The sequence below is a fragment of the Neoarius graeffei genome, chromosome 5 (assembly GCF_027579695.1).
Source record: "Neoarius graeffei isolate fNeoGra1 chromosome 5, fNeoGra1.pri, whole genome shotgun sequence".
Taxonomy (NCBI): Eukaryota; Metazoa; Chordata; class Actinopteri; order Siluriformes; family Ariidae; genus Neoarius; species Neoarius graeffei.
The window spans coordinates 41,187,425-41,198,460 of NC_083573.1; the positions used below are offsets into that span (position 1 = coordinate 41,187,425).

The window sequence follows — 11,036 nt, forward strand, 5'->3', positions numbered from 1 at the left end:
TTCTACATCATGTTCTATAACCACGCCTAAATCTTTTAAGAGGCATGAAAACTTAATCAGGAAAGACTTCAGGGAGTCTGAGCTTCGACAGAGTTCATGTTATATTTGAAAATACAATGAACTTGACTGGGAAACATTTCGTCTTCAGTGAATTCCAAGAATGTGTTGGACATATGGAACTGCTGAAAAACTGGAACGACGCAGAACTGAATGCATTTGAATGGGATGTATCAATTCCAAAAGTCTTGCAGCTGAAATGAAAATGAAATGAAAGACAGATCGAGAGAGATTGTGTCAGTTTAACAACTAACAGAGAGAAAAACAAGAAAGATGTCTGAGGCGGAAAACCTGTGAAACAGATAGAGGGGTGGAGAAAGAGGTAGACAAGTTATTCTAGTCACAAAGAGTTGACATACGAAGTATTAAAATAATCTGTCTTTAGCTCTATTTGCGCGAGTAATATTAGCAGGCAACAGCATGAACATGGAAGAAATGTGTTAATCGTGGAACGTTATGATCACACAATCCTAAATTCACAGTGATAAGTGATAAGCCGTTTCACACCATCACAATCCACTTTAGTACCTTGAAGATGGTGCATGTGAAAATTTAACCCATCCTCAGTATAGTATAGTATTTAGCTTATTCACCTTGCAATATATTATCCAGTAACTACTACTGAAACTGTGAAGTAAAGGCATATTATCGTGAAAAGTGAGCAATTTCTGAAGCTGCAAACAGGTCATGGGAATTGAGGGGTTAAAAATAAAGAAAGAAAACCACAACAAAACTTTTTTTTTTTTACTCTTTATTGTCCAGTCTCATACAGGCTTCGTTACTACTGATCACATTTATAGAAAAGACACATAAAAAGTACAACAGCATAATAGTTTAGTGATGTATATACAAAACCTTAAGAAACAAAAGGAAGAGATGTTGAGGAAATGAGGCTAAGAGGAGAACAACATGCAAATAGAATATTTTTAAAAGAAAAATTGCTAAGAAGCTACACGTCATGCAGTACAGCACCTACACCAACCCCTCCCATAAGTCACACATGTTCACTAAATACAGTTATTCCTATCAAGGCTTTACAGGATAAGTTGATTTCATAACATAGGACAAAATATTGTGATTGACGCAAGCTGACTATTTGACTATTTTAACCACAGCATGACAACCTGACAAACTTGCTGGTTCACTACATCAGTGTCAGCTGAATTTATGCCAACTTCTCTTCTTAAAGCCTGGATTAAAAGTTGAAGTTACACCAGTTATAAAAATGCTCTGGATCCAGGGCTCGTGTTTAGTGTGTGCCTCAGAGTTTCGCCAATTTTGGAACAGCTTCCTTCTTGTGGACCATAATATAAAACACCTAATGTCCCAGAATCCTCCTCTGCAACAGTGTTGACATCTGGTTATTAAACTGAGAAAACTGATCTGCAAACTAGACTGGCATAAAAACATGAATGTATCTTTGGAAATACAAAACTAAACACGGACGAAACTTCATCTCCTCAACTTGCATTCAAACATGGAACAGACAGACAAGGTGACTATATGTAACATCCTACTGTATACTGACTTCTTATTAGTGGAATGTGTTTGTAATATTGCTTACATCCGCATACATTTGGTCAATGCATGCATACATTCATGTTTATGTTAATAAGCATGTAGTCTAAAGATGATAAATGTGGCACGTGCTCGTTTCTGTCAGGAAGAGTCAGCCTTAACAGGGCTAGTCAGGGAAGTAGAGGGACACAAACGATGACATTTCTGCTTTCGCTATTTGTTTACGTTCACTCTCTGATGTAAACTCTTGTGCACACGACATCGTCTGCCGTGAATGTCTGTAAAAAGATTGAAGAGAAGATACAAAAATTAAGATATAGTTCTTCAAAAACAAATACACTAGGGTCAATTATATGCCATGGCAGTCCTTCCTGCATTTAAAGTTAAATTTTGTGAAAAAAAAAGAGTAATGTAAACATTACCAGGATCAGTTCTCCATCATTGGTAATTTCCCTGGTCCAGGAAGTCTTAGGGCCATCTCCTTTCTGTAGGGTTTGCTCACAGCTGATCTTAGTGTCTGTCTCCCACCGAGGAAAGCTCTATGGACAATGCCATAACAAGCTTGTGTTATAATGAGGGGTGGAGGATGCAGAACAAATAAAACAACTCAAAGCAACTCAGTGAACTCCCACAGTAGAGGCGGAGGAGAAGGAGGATTTAGTGAGTAATGTGGTTATCGTGAGCTTTTTGGAGTGTTTAATTTGGACATGGCGAAAGGAGCACATCTGTTTGGTGTGTGTGTGTGGTGTGTGTGTGTGTGTGCGTGCATGTGTGTATGCACAGCTGTGTCTGAATGGCTTTTCAAAAACGTGATGTTTCTCAGAAATGTCGGGAAATATGAAAAATGTAATTGTGGTTCCAGACTGAAGGAAAATAAATAAAGCATGGAGTCAAAAATTGCACGTGGCTGATTGAGACACAAGAGAGGACAGAAGTGGGACAATCAAAAATTGTAAAATTGTCATTCAGAATAAAGGTCTGTTTTATGATTACAAAATTATAAATGAATCCCTGTTGGATGTTTTAAAACATATTACATAATATAATAACTGAATCTGTTTTGAAAGCCCTCTTCATCTTAGATCCATGTCCATTTGGTCTGGGGGTATTTTATCTTAGTCGGGACAAAATAACCTCAAAAGAATAAGCACACCAAATAGTTTTGACCTTTTGGCTGGCCCATATGAGGAAAACATTTTTTCTCCTTTTGGTTACAGAAGTTAATGTTAGGGTTAGATTTAGGTGTAGAAGAACATTAATTAGCTACATTAATAATGATGTCAGTGGAAAGTCCCAAGGATAGTAAGACAAGTGTGTGTGTGTGTACCGTGCAAGCCCGTCCGTCCACTGTGCTCTCATTAAATTCCTGCCCCACAGTGAAGGTCACATTGGTGGTCTTAACTGAGGTGGACGTCTTGATTGACAGTGTCTCACCATCCTGTGTGATTTTTACTGATGGGTCTGACGCCGCTGCTACAGCAATCCTCCGAAGCAACACATTCACACCTGAAAACAAACAGAGACAGACAGACACACAGAGAGAGAGAGAGAGAGAGAGTCAACAGAGAAATCAAATAGAATGGTGCTCTCACAGTCTCATACACCTGAGGCATTCTCACAGAAAAAGTGTGAGAACTGTGTAAAGACGGGCCTGTGAACCTCTGTGGACTTTAGAGGTCAGGCCATTGGATATGCTTTCACTGAATATTCCTGACAGAGGTGCCGTTTATTTGTAGACAGACTGGGAGAAAAAAATGAGGAAAGAATAAGAAACTATTAGGAGCTGAGAGAGGGTAGAGGGGGAGGGCAGGGGGAAAAATGAGATCATTAGACTTGCATATTTGTCCTCCCCATGGGCACCACTTGATGACATCATCAAAGGATCCTTATGATACTGACCCATTCAAGAACCTCTCCCTCTCCCTGCACTACACACACACACACACACACACACACACACACACACACACACACACAGAGTCCAGTTTTGGATTACTTGCTGTCCTGGCAATCTAGCCAAGTTAAAATGCTACAATAATTAAAACAGTGTGTGTGTGTGTGTGTGTGTGTGTGTGTGTGTGTGTGTGTGTGTGTGTGTGTGTGTGCGCACGCACACACATGTGTAACTTAATGATCCCAGGGCATGCAGTAATCTGTTACACCTTCCTGTGGAGAGAATACAGGAAAAATCATAGCTAAGAAAAAAGATGTGTGAAAGATAAAAAAGAGAGGAAAAAGAGAGGAAGCAAAGACTGAATAAAGACATAAGAGAAACTAGAAAGTAAAATAAAGAAAGAAGGACAGGAAAGGAAAAAGAGAGCATGGAAAATGTGTGCGTGTGTGTGCGTCGAGTTGAATTTCACACTCTTCCCCTAACACACATTCCCACCTGTCACCAAGGGTATATATACACACCAAGGCAGACACCCACACAGGGGAAACCAAAACTGTCTCTCTCTCTCACACACACACACACACACACACACACACACACACACACACACACACACACACACACACACACAGAGTGCCATTCAGAAACACTTGTAACTCATGCGTAACAAGTGGTTGACGGTGTAATTACATTTGTCCCTCAAACCTTTTCCTGTTCCACACACTGGTGTCTGTTTACTGCATGGTATCTCTCTGTCGCAAGCGTAGCTAATGAAGACAGCTCCATCATGTCTTTCATTTCATTTTAAGTCCTTACACTTATCAACCGCTGACACAATAATGCCCCCCAGCCCCCAGTAATGAACTGGTGAGCACTGACCACATACGGTGGCGGTCAGGGTTAGTGTCAGTGTCACAGTTCAGGGGTCACAGGAACGAAAAAGGGTGAGAAAAGGTGGTGAGAACTTGGCTCTGTCTGTGCACTCAGCTTTTACTTGAAACTGAAGGAGTTTGGCTTCTCTTGCTTCTAGACTTTTTTTTTGGGGGGGGGGGGGGGGCACTAAAGGCAGTTTCGAAAGGGCATCTCTTACTCAGTCTGTCATTCAGCATGTCAATCACACACATTCCTCACATACATCCTCTGCCCCTCATTTTTATGAGGACATTTGTAACACAGAGTTTTTGAGTATGTCTTTTTGTCCTGCTCTGTCTCTGTGCTGTGAATGACACACCCCACTCACGCACACATGACTGACAATGCAGTATTCACATGCACACTTTCTCTCTATCCCTCCCTCTGTCTTATCCTCTTTCTTTTGTGCAGCAGTGCATGGCCTCTCCTCACTCCCACAACCTGGCTCCAACCCATCAACCCGTCACTGCCAGCCCTGCTTGGGATCTAGTAACAAGGGCTGCTAGTGGGCACTGGCCTGATGTCCTTGTGCAATTGGGATGCCAATCAAAGCAGGATATAATGTTGCTACACTACACACACACACACACACACACACACACACACACACACACACAACAACAACTCCGGTTATTCTGGTGAGAACAATGGTGCCATTTAAGAGCAGTTTAATGAACTAGGGTCAAAGAACATGTGAGTAGTCTGTTCTGATACCACCTCATTTGCACGCACACACACGCACACACACACACACACACACACACACACACACACACACACACACAAAGGATTTCTCTGGAGTTCATAACAGGCATAGCTACATGAACAAGACTTTATGCACATACATGCAATGCAGAGGAGCAATCAGTGATTTGACTCTATTGTGTGGAGAAAATAAGGGGTGAGAAAGTTCACTTGCTCCTTTATCACATGTGTAAGTGAGTGCATGTATGATAAAGACCCCCTCCTGAAGAAGTGAGGGGAAGGGAGTGAGAGAGGCTGAGGAGGAGAAGAAATAAATGATCTGGGTGATGGTTGGGTGGTGTGCAGCCATGCTCGTTTCTCACTATTCTCTCTATTAGTGCATAAGTGCATAATAAGTCCAGCTTTTATAACAGACTGCATTTTCAATATAAGTTAAGCTTTGTAAAAGTTTCGATATTTTCATGTTTTATTTGTATTATTTATGTATTTATTATCTACTTATTATTATATATTTAATTGTAAATATTTTCATATGACCAGCCTGTTTTTTGCAAAGTTGTAATAAAGATATTATTATTATTATTATTATTATTATTACAACTTTTTTTTATAGTGTCATACTGGCTTACCCAGCGCTTTGAGGAGCTCGTCGAAGTTTTCTGAACTCTTCATTTTCCAGGTGCCGGAGAAGTCTGGGATTTTTCGCTCCATGATACTTTCTGTCTCTTTCCCTAATTCACTCCTGTAATTCCTGTATCTCTAATCGTACTTTGCTTTAAGCCCTTTTGTGTTTCCTCTGGTAGCCTAAGATGTTCCAGCCCTTCTGTTTCCTTTTCACCCCTCTGTCTATCAAACCCTCATCCCAAAGCTTGCAGGCTATAAAGCGGATCGCATGAGCAATAAAAGCTTTTTTATCCTCCACTTAAACCGCAACAACTCACACCTTTCAGCCGAAAACCCCGCCCCGAACCATGCCCAGAAAAATCAAAGAGCCAATCAGAAACTAAAGATGCTAACACTTGCCCGCCCCGGGCCACGCCCCCTCAGAATACGCACACGCTTTCTGTCTCTCTCTCTCTCTCTCTCTCTCTCTCTCTCAATTCTCTGTCTCTCTCAATTCCCTCTCTCAATTCTGTCTCTGTCTCTCTCTCTTTCTCTCAATTCTCTCTCTCTCTCAATTCTCTCTTTCTCTCAATTCTGTCTCTGTCTCTCTCTCTTTCTCTCAATTCTCTCTCTCTCTCAATTGTGTCTCTCTCTTAATTCTCTCTCTCTCTCTCTCTCTCTCTCTCTCTCTCTCTCTCTCAATTCTCTCTCTCTGTCTCTCTCAGTTCTCTCTCTCTCTGTCTCTCTCAATTCTATCTCTCTCTCAGTTCTCTCTCTCTGTGTCTCTCTCAGTTCTCTCTCTCTCCTCTCTCTCTCTCTCTCAATTCTCTATCTCTCTGTCTCTCTCTCTCAATTCTCTCTCTCTCTCAATTCTCTGTCTTCCTCTCTGTCTCTCTGTTTCAATTCTCTGTCTCTCTCTGTCTCAATTCTCTGTCTCTGTCTCAATTCTCTCTCTCTCTCTCTCTCTCTCTCAACTCTCTGGAAAGCGCATGAGCTGAGTGCCTTGATAAAATAGATGAAAGGATGAGAAACAAATCCAAGAATATAAATTATTATAAAGTGACAAACTAGAAGAGAAAGAATTGTTTGTCAAGTCTGCAGTATGTCAATAAATTATTATTATTATTATTATTATTATTATTATTATTATTATTATTATTATTATTATCTGCAAAGGTAAACATTCCTGTATTTTGTTATATTGGCTATATAAGTTCTCTGTTGTGTGAATTTTCACCCTGCTCCTGTAAATGCACTGCTTGGGGAGTTTTGCCATCTTGTCCCAAAGCATGGACATCGGCAATCTTGTGCACTTTTGAAACTTTAATTCAATAGATGAAACAGATGCACAAAACTCTTTCTGGTAGACGATACACACAGTGAATTCAATGGGACACTATTTAGGTCACATGATATTTCTGGCATGTGTTAGGATTTAACATTTACCAAATTCCAGCGCTGAATTAACTCCTGCAGTGTGTACGGGTAGACCGGAAACTCAGGGGATCAAAGAAGATTAAGGGAGGTATGATTTACCCAGGCGGCATGGTGGTGTAGTGGTTAGCACTGTCGCCTCACAGCAAGAAGGTCCTGGGTTCAAGCCCAGCGGCTGGTGAGGGCCTTTCTGTGCGGAGTTTGCATGTTCTCCCCGTGTCCACGTGGGTTTCCTCCGGGTGCTCCGGTTTCCCCCCACAGTCCAAAGACATGCAGGTTAGGTTAACTGGTTGCTCTAAATTGACCGTAGGTGTGAATGTGAGTATGAATGGTTGTTTGTCTCTGTGTCAGCCCTGCGATGACCTGGCGACTTGTCCAGGGTGTACCCCGCCTCTCGCCCGTAGTCAGCTGGGATAGGCTCCAGCTTGCCTGCGACCCTGTAGGACAGGATAAATGGTTACAGATAATGGATGGATAATTTACCCAGAAGGCACTGCGGCTTGACCCCCATGCTGCTCTGATGGAAGAAAGGCAAGGGGCCATGGGGGCAAAAAAAGTGGGTTTTTTTAAGCAGTTGAGGGTCTCTAACTTAATGAAGACACGGGGTCGGAGATGGATGATGGACTTTAGCAGTACAAAGAGGTCGTTAAACATTGACTTTTGATGGATAGTCTCACGCACCATACTGAACATCGCATTAGCGTGCATGTTACCAGGGCAACAACAGCACCCGAGGTTCCCACTTCTTCTGCATGCTCAAAAATTGGGCACTTCCTGATGCATTGGTACACACACACACACACACACACACACACACACACACACACACACACACACACACACACACACAGAGAGAGAGACAGAGAGAGAGCATTACCACTGCTGGACCCTTGAGGAAGGCCCTTAACCCTCAACTGCTCAGTTGTATTTAAAAAAATTAGGTAAATATAAGAAACTGTATGACCTGGCGACTTGTCCAGGGTGTACCCCGCCTTTCGCCCGTAGTCAGCTGGGACAGGCTCCAGCTTGCCTGCGACCCTATAGAAGGATAAAGCGGCTAGAGATAATGAGATGAGATGAGATAAGAAACTGTGTGCTCCTTATTTTATGAGTACAGTATAGAGCTTACCTCTGCTGGTGTTTCTACCCTGTGAATAGGGTTACTCATTTTCTTTTAAAATGACAAATCACACTACTCGTATTATGGCCGGCCAGAGTCACACACCAGTGAGCTACACGCTATAACCCGCACACATTTAGACAAACAAAGGCGTCATGTTCACACTAGTTCCTCCTTGTCCAACAACACTCAGCAAGTCATTGCTCTCAAATATCAGTGGGACTATCTGTCTGTCTATCTCATCTCCACCCCCCACCCCCCCATGCTTTGTTCAGGTGTTAACTCTGTGGCTGCAGGCTCACTGCATGTGCTATACTACAGTAAGGATGAATTATGACAAGTCATTGGCCCGCCCAAGTTGTAAATACTTGAATCTCTCTCTCTCTCTCTCTCTCTCTCTCTCTCTCTCTCTCTCTGTGAAATTTGAAGTGTCAAGAATTAAAAATAAAAAGGCAACATTTGATGACAATATGTTCTAATTTATACAACAGTTATTTCTGCTCCACTAATTTGATTGTTCCAAGAATGTTGATATTTCACCACTGGGACATTTCACTGTATGCATCATGCCTCTTGTCTGTGTTCTGAATGTAAAATTCCGTTTCCTAATTCGAAATGGTTACGACAGTAGTGTTAGCGACATCATCAGTGAACATGGCAAATTATACTTTTCAGGAATATAACTTTTGACTTAAAATCTCATCTCATCTCATTATCTGTAGCCGCTTTACCCTGTTCTACAGGGTCACAGGCAAGCTGGAGCCTATCCCAGCTGACTACGGGCGAAAGGCGGGGTACACCCTGGACAAGTCGCCAGGTCATCACAGGGCTGACACATAGACACAGACAACCATTCATACTCACATTCACACCTACGGTCAATTTAGAGTCACCAGTTAACCTAACCTGCATGTCTTTGGACTGTGGGGGAAACCGGAGCACCCGGAGGAAACCCACGCGGACACAGGGAGAACATGCAAACTCTGCACAGAAAGGCCCTCGCCGGGCGCAGGGCTCGAACCCAGACCTTCTTGCTGTGAGGCGACAGCGCTAACCACTACACCACCGTGCCGCCCTTTGACTTAAAATATGAAAGTAAATTTGTGACCCCTCACCGAATCCAGGGACACATGTCGGCCGAAACGAATCCAAGATAATAGCAAAAGAAGCATTTTTTTTCGAAATTTGTGATTTTTGTTTTTTTTTCCATCATGTGCAAGTTGAGATCTTGAAGAATGCAATCAGTATTTCAGATAATAGATTGTTTTGTTGGAAAAGCATACATTTTTTGTTGCAAATTGTCTCGTTTTTGTCAGGACTGTAGCCTGCTGGGGGGTGTGGGTAAATTACCATATGGGCCATTCACATGATGATTTAAGTCTTTTGTTGTTTTTTTTTCGCGAATCAGCTGTATGATGCGAGTTGAGCACATGGCTACTTAACTGCATACAGGCATGTAATTTCACTATGGAATGAGCAAGCTAAACAGAGCGCAGAGAAGCTGAAACACCGCGAAGCAAACAGACACACGGTATTTACATCGGAGATAACCATTTCTAGCAAAAAAAAAAAAAAAACGCAACCTCGTTTTCCAGATTGAATGGAATACTTGAATGATTGGATGATACACGGACCGTTCTAGGATTACATTCCATCGGAGGCATTGGTGTGTGCAAGGCGCCGTTTCTCTTTCTGATGGGGTAAGTTTATTAATCTAAGGCTGTGTGGTTATTTTTGCATGTAACGTAGAGTGTTGTGGTTTGGTTCAGCCTAGGTCACAACCGGATGTACGATTTTTTGGCCGTGTGATTTTTGGCCTTTCCCCAAATCGCTGCGATTTTTTTTTTTTTGTTCATGGAGAAAGACGCGCGTTGGCCGTAAGTTTGTCTTGCAACCTGAAAAAAACGTAAGCGCCCGTAGAGTTAGTTTGACATGACAAAGAACCTCTGCGGCCGGTCTGCGGCTCGAAAATCAGCGCATCACACGCGCGCTCTCGTGCGTTTCATGCGCGCTCTCCGTGTGTTTCTTGCGTTTTTTGCGTGTAGACCGGCCGTAGGAGCACGTACTGTACGGCCGGTTGTGACCGAGGCTTTACATGAAACTAGTGTTGTGTTAGTTGTGTCATCATTGTGCTATCTTTCTTTCTTACGGAGTGAGTAATTTTTCAACCACAAAACATTAAAGTATACTAGGACTTATTTTTGTACTTCATAATTGTGTTGGGCATACTTTGCATGGAAGGAAAATTGACGTGGTGATCTTTGTTTACATGAAAGTAGTATCGTGCTAGCTAGTAGGGGGTAGGGCTTTCCTTAATGTCATGCAAATGAGCACCATTATGTGCCCGCCCTACACCCAGAGTAGCTGAGATGGAAAACTTTGAGGGTGATTTTCTCCCTTTTCTGTTTTAAGAAGTATACACTTTCAAAAGGCCACACATTCTTCAAATATTGTCAGATCTCCACATGGAAGGCATCATTGGAAAGCTTAGAAACTGTACTTTCTGAATCTGTCAATAACTCAAAATGCCCCCGGGCAGACATGTGTCCCTGGATTCTGTGATCTGCCACATTTTACCGGAAGCACCTTGAAGGGGAATGTGCAAATCAAAATAAGCTAGCTAGCCAGGTAGCCAAAATGTCATAAAGTGAGTGTGGCTTTCTTTGGATCTATTTCCACTAGTGGAAATAGATCCACTATGGATCTATTTCCATATGGATCTATAGTGGAGCAAAGATAAACAGAACATTTCGCCATATTGTGTCCAACATGTCACTTAGTCAATATTAATTT

General features: G+C 42.1%; 1 protein-coding gene across 1 annotated transcript; it reads right to left on the reverse strand.

Annotated features, from left to right (window-relative positions):
• Window positions 1–795: 795 nt before the first annotated feature.
• On the reverse strand, window positions 796–5,989 carry crabp2a (cellular retinoic acid binding protein 2, a). Its single transcript, XM_060921726.1, has 4 exons — window positions 5,716–5,989; window positions 2,903–3,081; window positions 1,998–2,114; window positions 796–1,853 (listed from the first exon to the last, which is right to left on the reverse strand). Exons 1-4 carry the CDS (start codon window positions 5,795–5,797, stop codon window positions 1,803–1,805), a joined length of 429 nt encoding a protein of 142 aa, XP_060777709.1. The 5' UTR covers window positions 5,798–5,989; the 3' UTR covers window positions 796–1,802.
• Window positions 5,990–11,036: the final 5,047 nt, after the last annotated feature.

Excerpts from the sequence above, each read along its gene's own strand:
- crabp2a (XM_060921726.1), bottom strand. The coding sequence starts at position 5,797 with ATGGAGCGAAAAATCCCAGACTTCTCCGGCACCTGGAAAATGAAGAGT. Across the intron at positions 3,082-5,715 it reads CGAGCTCCTCAAAGCGCTGG|GTGTGAATGTGTTGCTTCGG; the intron begins GTAAGCCAGTAT and ends GTTTGTTTTCAG. Across the intron at positions 2,115-2,902 it reads TGGACGGACGGGCTTGCACG|AGCTTTCCTCGGTGGGAGAC; the intron begins GTACACACACAC and ends CATTGTCCATAG.